The sequence below is a fragment of the Cherax quadricarinatus genome, chromosome 23, assembly GCF_038502225.1.
Source record: "Cherax quadricarinatus isolate ZL_2023a chromosome 23, ASM3850222v1, whole genome shotgun sequence".
NCBI classification, from domain to species: Eukaryota; Metazoa; Arthropoda; class Malacostraca; order Decapoda; family Parastacidae; genus Cherax; species Cherax quadricarinatus.
The window spans coordinates 1,979,122-2,000,931 of NC_091314.1; the positions used below are offsets into that span (position 1 = coordinate 1,979,122).

The 21,810-nt window shown below is 38.1% G+C and overlaps 1 protein-coding gene across 1 annotated transcript in view; it reads left to right on the forward strand.

Annotated features, from left to right (window-relative positions):
• mip40 (Myb-interacting protein 40) overlaps nt 1–19,676 on the forward strand; it is a 26,442-nt gene extending 6,766 nt beyond the window's left edge. The window contains exons 2-6 of the mRNA XM_053772480.2: nt 102–219; nt 3,332–3,550; nt 5,060–5,279; nt 6,607–6,752; nt 15,066–19,676. Of these exons, the coding sequence (XP_053628455.1) occupies nt 102–219; nt 3,332–3,550; nt 5,060–5,279; nt 6,607–6,752; nt 15,066–15,081 (719 nt within the window). The 3' untranslated portion in view covers nt 15,082–19,676. The remainder of the gene's footprint in view (nt 1–101; nt 220–3,331; nt 3,551–5,059; nt 5,280–6,606; nt 6,753–15,065) is intronic.
• Nucleotides 19,677–21,810: the final 2,134 nt, after the last annotated feature.

Below are 21,810 nucleotides of genomic sequence, written 5' to 3' on the forward strand. Positions count from 1 at the left end.
ATAACTTTATGCCATTTTTTTAATACTTCTTCTCATACCATAATGACTGAATTACAAGTTCTCCTTGCCTGCCTTCATGAAGAGTTTTGCTGTTATTGCAGGTGGTGAGGTCGATGCAGCACGCGGTAGATTTGATGCAGCTCTTCAAGGCCTACTTCAGAAGGATGAGGAATCTGATTCTGAAAATGAATCTGACAGTGAAAGCAAGTCAAAAGTATTGTGAGTTTTCCCAAAGTATTTTCAAATGAACAACACTAGAGTGGGAGAGGCACTGTCAAAAAATTTTAATGAAAATAAGAAAAAATTTTGGGGTGAGTTAAATAAGTTAAGAAAGCCTAGGGAAAGTATGGATTTGTCAGTTAAAAACAGAGTAGGGGAGTTAGTAGATGGGGAGATGGAGGTATTAGGTAGATGGCGAGAATATTTTGAGGAACTTTTAAATGTTAAGGAAGAAAGGAAGGCGGTAATTTCATGCACTGGTCAGGGATGTACTATCTTTTAGGAGTGAAGAAGAGCAGAATGTAAGTGTGGGGGAGGTACGTGAGGCATTACGTAGAATGAAAGGGGGTAAGGCAGCTGGAACTGATGGGATCATGACAGAAATGTTAAAAGCAGGGGGGGATATAGTGTTGGAGTTGTTGGTACTTTTGTTTAATAAATGTATGAAAGAGGGGAAGGTACTTAGGGATTGGCGGAGAGCATGTATAGTCCCTTTATATAAAGGGAAAGGGGACAAAAGAGATTGTAAAAATTATAGAGGAATAAGTTTACTGAGTATACCAGGAAAAGTGTACGGTAGGGTTATAATTGAATGAATTAGAGGTAAGACAGAATGTAGGATTGCGGATGAGCAAGGAGGTTTCAGAGCGGGTAGGGGATGTGTAGATCAAGTGTTTACATTGAAGCATATATGTGAACAGTATTTAGATAAAGGTAGGAAAGTTTTTATTGCATTTATGGATTTAGAAAAGGCATATGATAGAGTGGATAGAGGAGCAATGTGGCAGATGTTGCAAGTACATATATGTATATGGAATAGGTGGTAAGTTACTAAATGCTGTAAAGAGTTTTTATGAGGATAGTGAGGCTCAGGTTAGGGTGTGTAGAAGAGAGGGAGACTACTTCCCAGTAAAAGTAGGTCTTAGACAGGGATGTGTAATGTCACCATGGTTGTTTAATATATTTATAGATGGGGTTGTAAAAGAAGTAAATGCTAGGGTGTTCGGGAGAGGGGTTGGATTAAATTATGGGGAATCAAATTCAGAATGGGAATTGACACAGTTAGTTTTTGCTGATGATACTGTGCTTATGGGAGATTCTAAAGAAAAATTGCAAAGGTTAGTGGATGAGTTTGGGAATGTGTGTAAAGGTAGAAAGTTGAAAGTAAACATAGAAAAGAGTAAGGTGATGAGGGTATCAAATGATTTAGATAAAGAAAAATTGGATATCAAATTGGGGAGGAGGAGTATGGAAGAAGTGAATGTTTTCAGATACTTGGGAGTTGACGTGTCGGCGGATGGATTTATGAAGGATGAGGTGAGTGGTGTGTTGAGGTATATGTGGAGTCAAAAAACGTTATCTATGGAGGCAAAGAAGGGAATGTATGAAAGTATAGTAGTACCAACACTCTTATGTGGGTGTGAAGCTTGGGTGGTAAATGCAGCAGCGAGGAGACGGTTGGAGGCAGTGGAGATGTCCTGTCTAAGGGCAATGTGTGGTGTAAATATTATGCAGAAAATTCGGAGTGTGGAAATTAGGAAAAGGTGTGGAGTTAATAAAAGTATTAGTCAGAGGGCAGAAGAGGGGTTGTTGAGGTGGTTTGGTCATTTAGAGAGAATGGATCAAAGCAGAATGACATGGAAAGCATATAAATCTTATAGGGGAAGGAAGGCGGGGTAGGGGTCGTCCTCGAAAGAGTTGGAGAGAGGGGGTAAAGGAGGTTTTGTGGGTGAGGGGCTTGGACTTCCAGCAAGCGTGTGTGAGCGTGTTTGATAGGGGTGAATGGAGACGAATGGTACTTGGGACTTGACGATCTGTTGGAGTGTGAGCAGGGTAATATTTAGTGAAGGGATTCAGGGAAACCTGTTATTTTCATATAGTCGGACTTGAGTCCTGGAAATGAGAAGTACAATGCCTGCACTTTAAAGGAGGGGTTTGGGATATTGGCAGTTTGGAGGGATATGTTGTGTATCTTTATACGTATATGCTTCTAAACTGTTGTATTCTGAGCACCTCTGCAAAAACAGTGATAATGTGTGAGTGTGGTGAAAGTGTTGAATGATGATGAAAGTATTTTCTTTTTGGGGATTTTCTTTCTTTTTTGGGTCACCCTGCCTCGGTGGGAGACGGCCGACTTGTTGAAAAAAAAAAAAAAAACACCATTTAAAGTAAGAAAATACCAGAGAATATATTGATAAGTAAAGTCCTGCTATTTATGTAATGTAGTTATTTATGTAACCATTATTGTTACTGTAGTGGAAAAATAAAATTATTTGTTAATTTTCTGTATGTGTCTTACATAATATATGTTTATGCATATGTGCATAAGATAGGGTGGTGGTAAGAGAAATAGAATATTCTAATAGCCTCAAGGAGAAAAACTCAATATTTTTTCTTGAAGCCACTTTATTCACTTCTCAGAAGTTATGGAATTTACATATCATTGTCTTGTAATGTATTGTTAAATGGGAGTGAGAGCTTCAAGCATTGCAACAAAGAGAAGGCTAGAGACAGTAGAGAGTCATATTGTTAAGTAATGCTTGGTGTGAATTTTATGTAGGGAGTTTGAAGAGTAGAGATTCGAAGACAGCATGAAGTTACCAAAGGTATGATTGAGAGACACGAGGAGTGGTTGTTGAGGTGGTTTGGGCACTTTGGGAAGAGAGAGCAGAATAGATTAAGCAAGAGAGTTTATAAAGTGGTGATGGAAGGAAGAAGGGGTAGGGGTCATCCCAGTAAAAGTTGGAGGTAGGAGGTAAAGGAGGTTTCAAATGCTAGGGGCTTGAGCATCTAGCAGGCTCGTGTGAGCATGTGGTTTTTTTATGATCTGTCATGAAGTTGGAGTGTTAGAGCAAAGTAATATTTATGAAGGGATTCAAGGAAAAACAGGTTAACTGGATTACTGGAGGTGGGAAGTGCAGTGCCAGCACTCTGAAAGGGGGTGAAGTGTATTTACTGTTCATTAGTGTCAGCCAAAGTTTGAATATGATGCTTTTGAATGTTTTTGTAAGTTGGGCAATATTAGTATTTTTCAGGCATCTCGCTGTGCACTATACATTCTGTTAGTGTTTTGTTATTGGTCATTTTAGTAATAAAATTTTTTTTCTTGCAGCACAAAAATTGGTTTAGCAAGTACTCGAGGCTCTCGTCCTCCTCGCAAACGTCGACGGAAAGAGATAGATTTGAGAGATTCTGGCTTCCACCACACATTTGTTATGCGCATGTTCGACCGCAGTGTAGACCTTGCCCAATTTGATGAAACATCTCCCTTGTATCCAATATGTCGTGCCTGGATGATTAACCAGCCACATAACTCCAGTCTCAATGTAAAGTAAGTGGGTGAACTGTAAATGGGATTGAAGGAAATTAGGTTGAATGGTATGATCTACAGATATAGCAAGGATACTTTGTAACACAAAGGTGAAAGAACGAACAGAGAAGAAACATACATCAAGTGTCAACATTTGTCGTGTATCAATGCATCATGTGAGCATGAATATAATGTTTATGGCTTTTCCTTGTTTTACCTCTACACCATGAGAGCACATAAGTCAAGAAATAAGTATTTTCCACTTAGTCCATTGGTCATGATAGGCACCCTACTATTTCTACAAATAGCTTTTCACTTTTATTTAATGTGGGTATTGGGTAAAGTGATATATGATAGCATTAAGGGCCTGTCATAACCAAATAATTTAAATGAAAATGCTTGTTTCAGTATTTTATCGCCTAAAGTAAGGAATGAAGTGCCAGAATATTACCAAGCTGATTCATGTTTGTGCCCATGTGGTGGCTTGTTTACACATATGTTCATGACAGTGTGTAGCAGTTGAAGATGTGGTCACATGTGGGTGGGGCTTACTAGTGAAAGTAGGTCAGGCTCACAAGGTAGGCCATGAATATACCAGTGGATTTCTAGAAGATATTCTCTGTAACAAGTTTTCATGGTGTTGCTGTATCAACTTGTCAGTATTATACAGTATTGTTTGTAGCATACAAATTCCATTCAATATTTAGAACTATTTTGAGATGCTTGCCCCTAAGTCATTTTAAGGAGGTTAGGCAGCACCTGTGGTTGGCATATAAGTCTTTGTAAGTATACACTTGTAAACTCAGACAATTGGGTCTTTGGCTTCATCATTCGCAGATAGCTGCTCCACTCATGAATCATATTTCTTAAACAAGACTTGCAGAACTTTATTTTACTTGAATTAATGAAGATGACAGCTGCACACTTTACTAAGTGTTCACTATAAATGAAAGTTAATTATTTTGTTTAATATTTTAAAAGAGAAACAGTTATCAGGATATAAAACGGGTTAGAGTGAAAGAGACCAAACACAAAGAGAAGAAACTGGATTACAACAAGGAGACAATCAAACTTATATAGATTTTACATAAAAGTATTGCAGTATGCTTTTTATGGATGTACTGTATGTTTCACCCTTTAAAGGGGTGCCATGATGCAAGTGAAGGACTCTTGATCAAAGGAATTGGAGCTATCATCCTCTTCCTTAGATAAAACCTGATTACCTCCCATTCCACAGGCACTGTATAACCTATGGGTATAGCACTTTTCTATGAGTATAATAACAATGATAATTATAATGTTTATTATTTTATTATCACACTGGCCGATTCCCACCAAGGCAGGGTGGCCCGAAAAAGAAAAACTTTCACCATCATTCACTTCATCACTGTCTTGCCAGAAGGGTGCTTTACACTACAGTTTTTAAACTGCAACATTAACACCCCTGTAATAATTATTATGTTCTGAGTATAAATACATACGTATTTCCGGATGGTTCTGGTGTAATGTACAATTATAAATTATACGCAGACAAGAACCCAGCAGCCCCAGCACGGAAATGTTTAACAGCACTGATGCCACCCATGATGGAGGAGACTTTGTCAGTGAAATCTTGTCTGATGGTCCCCCCAATGCTGCCCTCAGTAACAAGATGCCTCCTCCAGAACCCAGACCGATCAACATGCTGCAACGAGACCCAAGGATTCCTGATACACTTCCACACCCTCCCAATAGACTCAATGTCATAAATGTAAGGAAATTTTGATACTTTAATGCATGTGAAGTTTATAACTAGGATTTACATCATTTATTTTATTAAATGGAAAATTGATATAAAATAGTAAATAGTTATAGCTGGGCAGAATAAAGTGGTATACCGAGGTACATTATATTAACATAAATGTACTGAAAATTGTAAATCTTTTGTTGTGTTTGCTGGAAGACTAGAAGGCAGAGTTGTTTTGTTACTTTGATTCTCAAACATCTAATCATATTGTGCTTCACTTTTGCTAAATAAATAATTTGATTGTGAAACAGATCAGGTATAGTAGCTTTGAGATGCATCAATATTAGATTTTCAGCCATGAAAGGCCTAAGGTGATTATTGCAAGGTAGCGAGACCAGATAGGTTATCTAGCCTTCTTCAGAAAGTTATATGTATACCAGTTGGGTTTTCATGATGAGTCACTACAGAAACTAACAAACTAAATTCAAAATCTAACATAGCCACCTTGGTATAACTTCCAAGGGGTGCCTTGATGCTGGTGAAGGACTGCCGATGCAAGGAGTATGAGCAAGCCTCCCATATCTTGGATTAAACCTGATCTCATCTCATTTCCCAGGTGCTATATAACTTCCATATGGGTTTAGCATTTCCTCTTGAATATAATAATAATAATCAAACTTACTATGGATAAAATTCATACCATTTTCATGATCACTCTGCTGTAGTATCATGAAATATTTAAAATGTCACTTTCTTATATTTGCTTACACTGAAAATAATACTCGGAAGTAAATTAGCAGAATTTAAACTAAAGAATAACAGAAAAGCTGCATAATGTTTATGTTCAGAGAAGACATTTAATATCTAGTTATTAAGGTATTTTTATGTATATACCAGAAACCTAGCTGAATGGTCTCTAACATAAATGTTAGACTGTGAATGCAATATAATGATATGAAATAATTTAAATAATAATGATAAAATATAGGGGGTGGTAGAAGAAAGTTTTCAAACAGCTCTTGGGAGAATCTTGAGTTTTCCCTGGAGTAAGTTTATTCTTTTCTCTGAGGATGAGGGTCCCCAGTCCAGTTCCAAAGGTGGTACCTACCTATATTTTTATAATAAGAAAAGTAATAATAATAAAATTTTATCATACTGTGATTTCTACTTCTTTTGGAGATAGGGATTTAATAAAACTAAATTTACTTTTTTATTTTGGCAATTCAAGGAGGACAAAATTCAGCTACTTTAAAGTTTCTTGTTTTGGAGGAAGTGCCAGAAATATTCAGATATCTATAAATAAAATAAATTCTCAAAATGTATTATTGTTAGAATAGTGTTTTTCCATCAGGAGTGTGAAAATACGCCAACAGGTCTTCTATTAACTGAACACCTCAAGAGGTGGCGACAAATTCGTAACCTGTGGAGAAATTCTGCTAAAATTAATGACCAGCGTTACCAAGGTTCATACACCATCCTGAAGGCCATGTTTGACAGGTATAGTATGAAGACTATAATTATACAGTGCATTGCATTTTTTTTTTCAACAAGTCGGCCGTCTCCCACCGAGGCAGGGTGACCCAAAAAGAAAGAAAATCCCAAAAAAGAAAAAACTTCATCACCATTCAACACTTTCACCTCACTCATACATAATCACTGTTTTTGCAGAGGCACCCAGATACAACAGTTTAGAAGCATATATAAAGATATATAACATATCCCTCCAAACTGCCAATATTCCAAGCCCCTCCTTTAAAGTACAGGCATTGTACTTCCCATTTCCAGTACTCAGATCCGGCTATATAAAAATAACCGGTTTCCCTGAATCCCTTCACAAAACATTACCCTGCTCACACTCCAACAGCTCGTCAGGTCCCATAAATCATTCATCTCCTTTCACTCCTATCTAACATGCTCACACATGCTTGTTGGAAGTCCAAGCCCCTCGGCCACAAAACCTTACTCCCTCCCTTCAGCCTTTTCGAGGATGACCCCTACCCCACCTTCCATGTCATTCTTCTTTGATCCATTCTCTCTCAATGACCAAACCACCTCAACAACCCCTCTTCAGCCCTCTGACTAATATACTTTTATTAACTCCATGTGAAGTTTATAACTAGGATTTACATCATTTATTTTATTGAATGGAAAATTGATATAAAATAGTAAATAGTTATAGCTGGGCAGAATAAAGTGGTATACCGAGGTACATTATATTAACATAAATGTACTGGAAATTGTAAATCTTTTGTTGTGTTTGCTGGAAGACTAGAAGGCAGAGTTGTTTTGTTACTTTGATTCTCAAACATCTAATCATATTGTGCTTCACTTTTGCTAAATAAATAATTTGATTGTGAAACACCTTCTAATTTCCGCACTTTGAATTCTCTGCATAATATCTACACCACACATTGCCCTTAGACAGGACATCTCCTTGCTTCCAACAGCCTCTTTGCTGCAGCATTTACAACCCAAGCTTCACACCCATATAATAGTGTTGGTACCACTCTACTTTCATACATTCCCTTCTTTGCCTCCATAGATAACATTTTTTGTCTGCACATATACCTCAATGCACCACTCACCTTTTTTCCTTCATCAATTCTATGGTTAACCTCATCCTTCATAAACCCATCCACTGACATGTCAACTCCAAAATACCTGAAAACATTCACTTCTTCCATACTCCCTGTCTCCAATGTGATATCCAATTTTTCTTTACCTGTCTCATTGGATAGGCTCATCACCTTACTCTTATCTATGTTCACTTTTAACTTTCTTTGCACACCCTCCCAAACTCATCCACTAACCTTTTCAACTTTTCTTTAGAATCTCCCAAAAGCACAGTATCATCAGCAAAAAGTTACTGTGTCAACTCCCATATTGTACAGTGGAACCTCAAATATCGAACTTTCTTTGGTCCAGAAGGCTGTTCGAGTGCCTTTACCGAATGAATTTATTCCCATGAGGAATAATGTAAATTAGGTTAGTCCATTTCAGACCCTCAAAAATACACTTATAAAAGCACTTACAAAAATACACTTACATAATTGGTTGTGTTGGGAGCAGTTCGATTTTTGAGGTTCCACTGTATTTGATTCCCCATAATTTAATCCCACCCTTCTCCCCAACATCCTAGCATTTATTCTTTTACAACCCCATCTATAAATATATTAAACAACCATGGTGACATTACACATCACTGTCGAAGACCTACTTTTACAAGGAAGTAATCTCCCTTTCTTCTACTCACCCTAACCTGAGCCTCTATCCTCATAAAAACTCTTTACAAACCTCACGAACTGTTGGAGTGTGAGCAGGGTAATATTTAGTGAAGGGATTCAGTAATGTTGAAGGATCAGTTATGGAAGGAGAAAAGAGAATATGAATGTGTAAATTCAAGAATTATGTGGATTAAAGTAAAGGTTGGATGCGAAAAGTGGGTCATGATAAGCGTGTATGCACCTGGAGAAGAGAGGAATGTAGAGGAGAGAGAGAGATTTTGGGAGATGTTAATTGAATGTATAGGAGCCTTTGAACCAAGTGAGAGAGTAATTGTGGTAGGGGACCTGAATGCTAAAGTAGGAGAAACTTTTAGAGAGGGTGCCAGGTGTAAATGATAATGGGAGCCCTTTGATTGAACTTTATATAGAAAGAGGTTTAGTTATAGGTAATACATATTTTAAGAAAAAGAGGATAAATAAGTATACAAGATATGATGTAGGGCAAAATGACAGTAGTTTGTTGGATTATGTATTGGTAGATAAAAGACTGTTGAGTAGACTTCAGGATGTACATATTTATAGAGGGGCCACAGATATATCAGATCACTTTCTAGTTGTAGCTACACTGAGAGTAAAAGGTAGATGGGATACAAGGAGAATAGAAGCATCAGGGAAGAGAGAGGTGAAGGTTTATAAACTAAAAGAGGAGGCAGTTAGGGTAAGATATAAACAGCTATTGGAGGATAGATGGGCTAATGAGAGCATAGGCAATGGGGTCGAAGAGGTATGGGGTAGGTTTAAAAATGTAGTGTTAGAGTGTTCAGCAGAAGTTTGTGGTTACAGGAAAGTGGGTGTGGGAGGGAAGAGGAGCGATTGGTGGAATGATGATGTAAAAAGAGTAGTAAGGGAGAAAAAGTTAGCATATGAGAAGTTTTTACAAAGTAGAAGTGATGCAAGGAGGGAAGAGTATATGGAGAAAAAGAGAGAGGTTAAGAGAGTGGTGAAGCAATGTAAAAAGAGAGCAAATGAGAGAGTGGGTGAGATGTTATCAACAAATTTTGTTGAAAATAAGAAAAAGTTTTGGAGTGATATTAACAAGTTAAGGAAGCCTAGAGAACAAATGGATTTGTCAGTTAAAAATAGGAGAGGAGAGTTATTAAATGGAGAGTTAGAGGGATTGGGAAGATGGAGGGAATATTTTGAGGAATTGTTAAATGTTGATGAAGATAGGGAAGCTGTGATTTCGTGTATAGGGCAAGGAGGAATAACATCTTGTAGGAGTGAGGAAGAGCCAATTGTGAGTGTGGGGGAAGTTCGTAAGGCAGTAGGTAAAATGAAAGGGGGTAAGGCAGCCGGGATTGATGGGATAAAGATAGAAATGTTAAAAGCATGTGGGGATATAGTTTTGGAGTGGTTGGTGCAATTATTTAATAAATGTATGGAAGAGGGTAAGGTACCTAGGGATTGGCAGAGAGCATGCATAGTTCCTTTGTATAAAGGCAAAGGGGACAAAAGAGAGTGCAAAAATTATAGGGGGATAAGTCTGTTGAGTATACTTGGTAAAGTGTATGGTAGAGTTATTATTGAAAGAATTAAGAGTAAGACGGAGAATAGGATAGCAGATGAACAAGGAGGCTTTAGGAAAGGTAGGGGGTGTGTGGACCAGGTGTTTACAGTGAAACATATAAGTGAACAGTATTTAGATAAGGCTAAAGAGGTCTTTGTGGCATTTATGGATTTGGAAAAGGCGTATGACAGGGTGGATAGGGGGGGCAATGTGGCAGATGTTGCAGGTGTATGGTGTAGGAGGTAGGTTACTGAAAGGAGTGAAGAGTTTTTACGAGGATAGTGAGGCTCAAGTTAGAGTATGTAGGAAAGAGGGAAATTATTTCCCAGTAAAAGTAGGCCTTAGACAAGGATGTGTGATGTCACCATGGTTGTTTAACATATTTATAGATGGGGTTGTAAGAGAAGTAAATGCGAGGGTCTTGGCAAGAGGCGTGGAGTTAAAAGATAAAGAATCACACATAAAGTGGGAGTTGTCACAGTTGCTCTTTGCTGATGACACTGCTCTTGGGAGATTCTGAAGAGAAGTTGCAGAGATTGGTGGATGAATTTGGTAGGGTGTGCAAAAGAAGAAAATTAAAAGTGAATACAGGAAAGAGTAAGGTTATGAGGATAACAAAAAGATTAGGTGATGAAAGATTGGATATCAGATTGGAGGGAGAGAGTATGGAGGAGATAAAACACCTCAATTACTGGGAGCGCTTGAGGTTTCTAAACCTGTATTCCCTGGAACGCAGGAGGGAGAGATACATGATTATATACACCTGGAAAATCCTAGAGGGACTAGTACCGAACTTGCACACGAAAATCACTCATTACGAAAGCAAAAGACTTGGCAGACGATGCACCATCCCCCCAATGAAAAGCAGGGGTGTCACTAGCACGTTAAGAGACCATACAATAAGTGTCAGGGGCCCGAGACTGTTCAACTGCCTCCCAGCACACATAAGGGGGATTACCAACAGACCCCTGGCAGTCTTCAAGCTGGCACTGGACAAGCACCTAAAGTCAGTTCCTGATCAGCCGGGCTGTGGCTCGTACGTTGGTTTGCGTGCAGCCAGCAGCAACAGCCTGGTTGATCAGGCGCTGATCCACCAGGAGGCCTGGTCACAGACCGGGCCGCGGGGGCGTTGACCCCCGAAACTCTCTCCAGGTAAACTCCAGGTAAACTCCAGGAGGTGAATGTATTCACATATTTGGGAGTAGACGTGTCAGCGGATGGGTCTATGAAAGATGAGGTGAATCATAGAATTGATGAGGGGAAAAGGGTGAGTGGTGCACTTAGGAGTCTATTGAGACAAAGAACTTTGTCCTTGGAGGCAAAGAGGGGAATGTATGAGAGTATAGTTTTACCAATGCTCTTATATGGGTGTGAAGCATGGGTGATGAATGTTGCAGCGAGGAGAAGGCTGGAGGCAGTGGAGATGTCATGTCTGAGGGCAATGTGTGGTGTGACTATAATGCAGAGAATTCGTAGTTTGGAAGTTAGGAGGAGGTGTGGGATTACCAAAACTTGTCCAGAGGGCTGAGGAAGGGTTGTTGAGGTGGTTCGGACATGTAAAGAGAATGGAGCGAAACAGGGTGACTTCAAGAGTGTATCAGTCTGTAGTGAAAGGAAGGCGGGGTAGGGGTCGGCCTAGGAAAGGTTGGAGGGAGGGGGTAAAGGAGGTTTTGTGTGCGAGGAGCTTGGACTTCCAGCAGGCATGCGTGAGCGTGTTTGATAGGAGTGAATGGAGACAAATGGTTTTTAATACTTGACGTGCTGTTGGAGTGTGAGCAAAGTAACATTTATGAAGGGGTTCAGGGAAACCAGCAGGCCGGACTTGAGTCCTGGAGATGGGAAGTACAGTGCCTGCACTCTGAAGGAGGGGTGTTAATGTTGCAGTTTAAAAACTGTAGTGTAAAGCACCCTTCTGGCAAGACAGTGATGGATTGAATGATGGTGAAAGTTTTTCTTTTTCGGGCCACCCTGCCTTGGTGGGAATCGGCCGGTGTGATAAAAAAAAAAAAAATTCAGGGAAACTGGTTATTTTTATTTAGCCGGACCTGAGTACTGGAAATGGGAAGTACAATGGGATTGGCAGAGAGCATGCATAGTTCCTTTGTATAAAGGCAAAGGGGACAAAAGAGAGTGCAAAAATTATAGGGGGATAAGTCTGTTGAGTATACCTGGTAAAGTGTATGGTAGAGTTATTATTGAAAGAATTAAAAGTAAGACTGAGAATAGGATAGCAGATGAACAAGGAGGCTTTAGGAAAGGTAGGGGGTGTGTGGACCAGGTGTTTACAGTGAAACATATAAGTGAACAGTATTTAGATAAGACTAAAGAGGTCTTTGTGGCATTTATGGATTTGTAAAAGGCGTATGACAGAGTGGATAGGGGGGCAATGTGGCAGATGTTGCAGGTGTATGGTGTAGGAGGTAGGTTACTGAAAGGAGTGAAGAGTTTTTACGAGGATAGTGAGGCTCAAGTTAGAGTACATAGGAAAGAGGGAAATTATTTCCCAGTAAAAGTAGGCCTTAGACAGGGATGTGTGATGTCACCGTGGTTGTTTAATACAGTGGACCCCCGGTTAACGATATTTTTTCACTCCAGAAGTATGTTCAGGTGCCAGTACTGACCGAATTTGTTCCCATAAGAAATGTTGTGAAGTAGATTAGTCCATTTCAGACCCCCAAACATACACGTACAAACGCACTTACATAAATACACTTACATAATTGGTCGCATTCGGAGGTAATCGTTATGTGGGGGTCCACTGTATATTTATAGATGGGGTTGTAAGAGAAGTAAATGCGAGGGTCTTGACAAGAGGCGTGGAGTTAAAAGATAAGGAATCACACATAAAGTGGGAGTTGTCACAGTTGCTCTTTGCTGATGACACTGTGCTCTTGGGAGATTCTAAAGAGAAGTTGCAGAGATTGGTGGATGAATTTGGTAGGGTGTGCAAAAGAAGAAAATTAAAAGTGAATACAGGAAAGAGTAAGGTTATGAGGATAACAAAAATATTAGGTGATGAAAGATTGGATATCAGATTGGAGGGAGAGAGTATGGAGGAGGTGAATGTATTCAGATATTTGGGAGTGGACGTGTCATCGGATGGGTCTATGAAGGATGAGGTGAATCATAGAATTGATGAGGGGAAAAGGGTGAGTGGTGCACTTAAGAGTCTGTGGAGACAAAGAACTTTGTCCGTGGAGGCAAAGAGGGGAATGTATGAGAGTATAGTTTTACCAACACTCTTATATGGGTGTGAAGCATGGGTGATGAATGTTGCAGCGAGGAGAAGGCTGGAGGCAGTGGAGATGTCATGTCTGAGGGCAATGTGTGGTGTGAATATAATGCAGAGAATTCGTAGTTTGGAAGTTAGGAGGAGGTGTGGGATTACCAAAACTTGTCCAGAGGGCTGAGGAAGGGTTGTTGAGGTGGTTCGGACATGTAGAGAGAATGAAGCGAAACAGGGTGACTTCAAGAGTGTATCAGTCTGTAGTGGAAGGAAGACGGGGTAGGGGTCGGCCTAGGAAAGGTTGGAGGGAGGGGGTAAAGGTTTTGTGTGCGAGGGGCTTGGACTTCCAGCAGGCGTGCGTGAGCGTGTTTGATAGGAGTGAATGGAGACGAATGGTTTTTAATACTTGACGTGCTGTTGGAGTGTGAGCAAAGTAACATTTATGAAGGGGTTCAGGGAAACCAGCAGGCCGGACTTGAGTCCTGGAGATGGGAAGTACAGTGCCTGCACTCTGAAGGAGGGGTGTTGATGTTGCAGTTTAAAAACTGTAGTGTAAAGCACCCTTCTGGCAAGACAGTGATGGAGTGAATGATGGTGAAAGTTTTTCTTTTTCGGGCCACCCTGCCTTGGTGGGAATCGGCCAGTGTGATAATAAAATAAATGCCTGCACTTTAAAAGAGGGGTTTGGAATATTGGCAGTTTGGAGGGATATGTTATATATCTTTATATATGCTTCTAAACTGTTGTATCTGGGCGCCTCTGCAAAAACAGTGATTATGTATGAGTGAGGTAAAAGTGTTGAATGATGATGAAAGTATTTCCTTCTTGGGGATTTTCTTTGTTTTTTGGTCATCCTGCCTTGGTGGGAGACGGCCGACTCGTTGAAAAAAAAAAAAAAGGTTACAATGATATATATAAGTTGAAGGCAGCACTACTTCTTGGTCTTTGCAGTAAAAATGTCAAGTGTTCAAAGATTTGGTACTAAGATTAATACAAAATTCAGGCCTGTTGTAAGTATAAATTCTCATTCGCTTTTTATAATTTATGCTAGATTTACCTGAGTATTTCTTAGTAGCAGTTTTTCATATACACCATGTGGCCCAATATTCTGTCTTATACAGCAGTTGGTGTTGGCCCATTAACCCAATCAACAATTAGCTTGTCGTACCACAAATAGGCTCCCCAGGGTTCCTTGATATCTGGAGGCAGAAGGGCTAAATAAGATGGGCACACAGCACCTTGCTCAATAGTAAGAGGACCCTTGTGGGCAGATTTATATGCCTTCCTAATCATCGTGCTTTTCTTCATCCTCTGATGAAGCAAAGCAGGATGCAAGAAAGTATTCTGTCTCTTTCTTCATCAAAATTTAAAAGCTCCTAAAAATATTCCCTCAATCTCCCTATCTGATATCTCACCTCTTTCATTTTTAACTGCCAAGTCCATTTACTCCCCAGTTTTTCTTGTTGTGTTTGGTTTATAATTTTTCCCAATACCTATCATTATTTTCTTGCTGTAATGTTCTTCCTTTATACAATCTTTTCTTCTTAGTGCTTGAAAACAATGATTGTTCCTTGCATATTTAATCCTGCACCTGAGAATGTGCATCTTTTTCAAATGATACTTTAATTTCTTTGTCATATGATGACAATTGGTATTAAACATGTGGTGACTATACCTCATGTCATGCAGGAACAGCTGTCACATATTCTAAACATTTAAAAAATAATGTAATTTGATCAAGATAATTTGACCATTTTCTCTGTTTTGCTCTAATGATACTAATCTCTTTTCAGGGCTCATGAAGGATGAATCATCATTCAAAATGTTTTGCTGTAGGTTTAAAAATATGTTTTTATTATGGTTGTATATTTTACCAAACAAAATTTATGAATGGTGTTTGTAAAGTACAGTATGAATATAAATTGGGCAAGTTTCAGATTAGTTTTAGAATTTCAGTTAAAGTTTTCAGAAACAGAGGAACGCTTCTGACATTAATATGAACCAATTTTTTACAGTAGGCTTTTGAATTCTATAATTCTGTACTTATTTTTGTAATAATAGGATTTAATGACAGATTGTGATCTCTGAAGAGTTTACATATGGATTATTTAGACAGTTTATATGGAAGTGCAGAGCAACATAAAATTCTTTTGTAATTTACTTAGTAACACGTGACTTTTTTTTTTTTTTTAATAAAATTACAAATTTAGCTGTATGTAAATTAGAGTGACAAAAGTTATATGTTTGAGAATTTTATTGTCTCAAAAAAATTATGCAAAATATATCTATGGCTAATGCATGGTGAATTAGCTTATATTAACCATTTTTTAAATTATTTTCTTAAGATTTTTGCATCAAGACAGCCAGATAGCTATGAATGATTGCATAATTAACTAATTTTATATACAGCCTTCTAATACACAGCAGAAAATAAGTATTTAAGAATTCATAAGAAAAGAAATATGGTTTGCTTAAAGTCTGGAGGAAAAGTTGAAAGTGGATTGTCTAATGAAACTCTTGTAGAGAGAAGACAGACAGTAATAGGGGTGACAAAATAACATGTTTGGGCATCATCCTATCAGCAATAAAGACTATAAGTGCTGCAGCTAGTAAAATGCTCAAGAAGCATTCCTGGCTGTCAATTTTATTGTAAAATTGAACATAGCAAGCCATTTTAGAAAGGAAACACTAAATTACTGGCCATTGTAGCAAAGACAGCAACTTAGTCTAGCCTTTCATGATCAGATTTGTTGAAAAAATGAAATGTGTTTGCCTTTTGGTAAAAGTATGTGATTATGAAGAAGTGAGGCTCTTCCTATTTAAATGGGAAGAATTACTCAATTATTCCTACTCCAGAAGTTCAAGATCAGGCATAAGGAAGAGAATGGAAAAATGCATAAAACTTAATTGGTGAATAGTGTTGCAGGGCCAGTGGTAACTCTGCTGTCGTAGACCAAAAATTTGCCATTTTTATCGCACCAGAGTTCCAGAATTGAAAATCCTGCCTCTAGGTTAATATGTTATGAAGATTTGTGATAAATGGTATTGATTTGTAGCTTAATAGTAATCTTTGACTTACTACTGAATTAACATAGGTTTGATTCTTGGACAAGGCTAGGTGTATGAGCAAGTCACCTCACACCCACAGTCCATGTTCACCAAGGTGTAAGTTGGCTGTTTTAGTTATTCACATCAGAGGAAACCCTATGGAAGTAGAAAGTAAATGATATGGTGATACTGACAGGATGTGGAAAAAGACATTTATTAAAGGAACTGTTTTAACATGAGTGGCAAAACATTTCCTTTAATAAATGACCTGAACTATACATAAGTGTCTTTTTCCACAGATTTAGAAATAAATCCTACTATAGAGCTGTATTGGGTTATCCTAGAATAAAAACCTTATAATATTAAAGTGAAGTAAATGAGAACATGTAGAAAGATAGCACTATCATGTAAGAGGTTTTGGCATGATAGTAAATTAAGCTACAGGTTGGTATGTAACATAGTATTTTGTGAGGTGTGCAGCACAGTGAAATATATACTGTGAGGGCAGAAATCCCATTTATCCTGGTTTTATCAGGTTAGTTCTAAATTCTGTGGGTTTTCAGAGCTCTGTCTTGGTGTCCCAGCATGTAAAATTTTATTATCAGAGTGATCTCATTGTTCCTAGGTAGTAGGTTGGTAGACAGTAACCGCCCAGGGAGGTACTACCGTCCTGTCAAGTGAGTGTAAAACGAAAGCTTGTAATTGTTTTACATGATGGTAGGATTGCTGGTGTCCTTTTTTCTGTCTCATGAACATGCAAGATTTCAGGTACGTCTTGCTACTTCTACTTACACTTAGGTCACACTACACATACATGTACAAGCATATATATATACACACCCCTCTGGGTTTTCTTCTATTTTCTTTCTAGTTCTTATTCTTGTTTATTTCCTCTTATCTCCATGGGGAAGTGGAACAGAATTCTTCCTCCGTAAGCCATGCGTATTGTAAGAGGCGACTGAAATGCCAGGAGCAAGGGGCTAGTAACCCCTTCTCCTGTATAAATTACTAAATTTAAAAAGAGAAACTTTCGTTTTTCTTTTTGGGCCACCCTGCCTCGGTGGGATACAGCCGGTTTGTTGAAAGAAGAAGAAAGATCTCATTGTTGTAATAAAAATTATTCTGCTTATTTTAGGAGTCATATACCTCCCAACTAAATATTTACTAAGTGTCCCAGTTTTTGGTTTAGAGATTGGAAAAAATGGGATCCCTCTATGAGTGGGTGTCAGGTATCATAATAAAGGAGGTGCAGGTGGTTGAGAATTTGGCAACTACATTAATTTATTGTCTAATGATGAAGGATCAAGTTATTCAAGTCTGGCCTAAATTCTCATATACAGTATTTTACAGAACGACATCACTTCTGGCATAATTTAAAATTAGGAATTCTTGATTGTTTTATCTGTAAGCTAAGGGAAGCAAACTGATCACAGACAAACTGTCTTGTCATCAGGAAAGTTTGTCTGGTTAACCCTTTCAGGGTCCAGAGGCCAAATTTCAAAGTGTGCACTAGTGTCCAAGAATTTTCAAAAAATAATTTTGCTATTTTTTCTTATGAAATGGTAGAGAATCTTTTTCTGAAGGTAATAAAACAAAAAGTATTAAATTTGATGGAAAATTGATTAAATTATGCTCTCGTGAGTTTTGATGTGTCAGTGATATTTACGCATCGGCGATTTTGCCAACTTTGACTCCCATTTTAGGCCAATTACATTATTCCAGTCAACCAAATTCTTAGATATTTCACTAGTATATTACTTTTATTCTATCGATTGAGTACAAGAATTCGCCAAGTCAACTGTTTCAACTACAAAATAAAGTGCTTGGAAATTGGTAATTTGACCAATTTAATGCAAAGTTCAAAATACTCCATTTTCAAAATAGGGTCCATAATAAACAATGCAGGCATTACTGGCACTAAACTAACATTTCCTCTGTTCATTAGTTACGTTTTCAGGCTTTACTAATGAATTCCATTTTTATTTTTTATTCACAATGAATTTTTATTCAAACCAAAAAATAGAAGATTTACCAGCAGGCATGTATTAGACGTGAGGTCATTTGTTTACTCTTGAGCATCGGCAAAAATTTAACATTTCCGCTACTTTGAGCTCAGTTTCAAGCCATTTCCAGTACTAAAACCAATCAAACTCATCTCTATTTCTGTAATATATCTTCCATTCTATCAAATGAGACCAAGAAATCGCAAATACAACTATAAAAAACATATGAAAAAACACTGCAAAGTCGCTGTTTTAATCTAAAATTAGGATCTCGGTTTTTTTTCTCTCATTATCCACTGTGTGCTGCAGGATTTGCTTTAGGTGGTGCACACATACCATATAGATGTATTCTCTCATATCTAGGCCAAAATTTACCGCTCACAGCTTATCAGAGTGAGCTGAGCTCATGATGTAGATCTACGGTTTGGACCCTCAACGTAAAGCCATAGATCTACGGCACGGACCCTCAGAGGGTTAATAACCTCTATAGCAAAGCTCTAAATAAATGTAATTTTATTTAAGTACAGGTACAAAAAGGCATACATATTCAGTAAATATGATTATGCCAGAGCTCTCAGTAATTTGCAGGAAAACGACACATTTTTGTCTCCTCCCCTTGAACACAGAGTAGAGGCATGTTTTCCCAAAATAAAACCTCAGTTGACCGTCCCTGAAATAATCAACTTTTTGCAAGATCAACCTTCCAAGCTTCTATAGTGCCACCATAGAAGTTTATATTACATTGTTTAGTTAAGTAGATGATGTATCTAGGTTTGTTTCAAGGTCATTATTCTTAGATTTTTATTCCAGTAATTTTCATAATTTTTCACATGTAATTTTCTCCAGATAACTTCATGATATGGGTAATGTGAAGATTAAAAAAGTACATTTATGTCAGTTTTCTTTTAGGATTTGACAGTTAGAGCTAAAATAGATTTCCAGTACGTACAGCCTTTTTTTAATACTTCTTAATTAATTATCTGATCATCGGATTACTTAAGTGCTATTTGTTGACATACAGTGTATGGCAGTATTTGTGTCAGTGTTACACATACAAACTATTATAAAGTAATTGATTATATCTAGGAAGTTAAAAAAATTCTTATTGGATGACTGGAATGTACATATAATACCATTCAATTGCTGTAATTTATATGACCTGATTATAATATATTCTCTTGGTGTAAGAAATTTTTATATTTATTTAGCCATACTGTACAAATTTAAATTAAATTATAAGCCAGCCATTTCTAGAATGTTGGAGCATATGTGTTTGTGTGGGCTAGATGTTTATAATGAGCCATTTTTTAAAATATGTTAGATGTAAAAAATGAAGTAAAATTATTGACACCACTTAGCTTTATTAAAACCAATTTTAGATTACATGTGTTACTTTTACATTTAACACTGATCTCTCTGCCTGTCAACACCTTATCAACATGAAAGTCCTTTGTTTTATTATTTGTCATCCTTCTTGTATAATTATAAAATAATGCCCCTGGCATCTCACATAACAGCTTTCTTAGGATGACACTGAAGCATCTTATGTAATATTGGGATTACACAGTTTAAGTTCAGTAGCGGAGCTCGTGGTATATCAAGCATTTTAGCCAAGATTTAAAACCATGAGCATGACTGTCTAAGCTGTCATCATGACTTCATTAGTCGGTCAGTCTGGTAACTGGTTGGGAAACTGCACAGGCATCCTTGCCTTTGGTTTTTTCATCCACCTCAAATATGCTGGGGAAAGCTCTCCATAGGTTAACTTTGAAATGTGGACACAATTTGTTTTGCTCTAGATAAGCAACAGCCAAGAAAATGTTTAATGATAAATGTACTTCCACACTTTCAGGTACTTACTTTATTAGCACAATTCTTTTTTCTCAATCTTTGCTTTCTTCTACTTGTCCTCTCCAGAGCTCTTTTTTTTTTTTTCCTGTTCTGTGTCCTCGTTCTCCATTAAAAAATCTGACATGTATCAAAGGACTGTTATACCTCTGAAGACTCTTCCCACCTGTCTTCTGGTGGTGCTGTTGTGTGGCTTTCTGTTATGCTCTCGACTGATGTATGTCACAGTCATCCTCTGTCACACTCAAGTCATCATCTGTTATGTCCTCAATCTCTGTGTCACACTCAATTCATCCTCTGTTACATCATCAGCCTGTGTCACACTTAGTCATCATCTGGCATGCTCTTTACTACCGTGTGTTGCACTCAGCCATTGTTATGTTCTCCTTGTTACTGCTCTCGCCTCCAGATGTATAAACATTTGCTATAACCCACTTTTCTGTATAATTCTTGAATTGGAATATTTATTCCTCTTATTTTCTTCATACAATTGTCCATTTAACATTGCCATCACAGCTGTTCTTCCCTTCCATGGATTAAATGTGATTGCCTCAGATTACCCAAACACTATATGACCCCTACAGGTTTAGCATTTCCCCATGATTATTTTAATAATAAAATTACTGCTACCTCTTCTGTAGCTTCCTTTCTCAGATGTTCTACAAGATAGGTTGCCTTAGTGCTGGTGAAGGGCTCATGATGCATGGAATTAGGGCTGCCCTCCTCTTCCTTGGGTCAAACCTGATCATCTCCCATGCCCTAGGTACTATATGACCCTGATTGGTTGGCCACTTCCCCATGCATATAATAATAATTCTCTCAGATGCTCCTGACATAATCCAATTTACTTTTCATCATTCTCTCACCCATTGTAACTGTTCCATTTAGTTCTAGGACATCCTGCTTCTTTACACTTATAACTTTCATAAACTACATCAAACAACCCAACTTAAAAATTTCCTTCAACTTCCTGACAACTCCATGACTGAAGAAACACTTCTTAACATCCCTGTGATTTATCAGAATTTTCAACTTACAGTTGTGACCCCTTGTTGTGTCTCATCTCCGAAACATCCTGTCCCTATCCACCTTGTAAATTCCTCTCAATATTTTATATGTTGTTATCATGTCCTCCCTGTCCCTCCTGTTCTCCAGTGTTGTTAGGTTGATTTTGCGTAATTACTCATAGGACATACTCCTTAGTTCTGGGACTAGTATGGTTGCAAACATTTGCACTTTCTCTAATTTCTTGACGTGCCTGACCAGGGTGTGGGTTCCATACTGGTGCTGCATACAGTGTACAGTGTCTTGAATGACTCCTTACTCAGGTGTCAAAATGCTATTCTTAGCTTTGTCAGGCACCCATATGCTGCAGCAGTTATTTGGTTGATGTGCACCTCAGGAGATGTGCTTGGTATTATGCTCACCCTAAGATCCTTTTCCTCGAGTGAGGTTTGCAGGCTTTGGACCCCTGTCTGTGATCTTCTTTGACCCTCCCCAATCTTCATGACTTTGCATTTGGTGAGGTTAAACTCCAGAAGCCAGTTGTTGAGCCAGTCTTGCAGCCTGTCCAGATCCCTTTGTACTGCTAACTGATCCTCATCCCTTTGAATTCTCTGTATTAGCTTTACATACACAC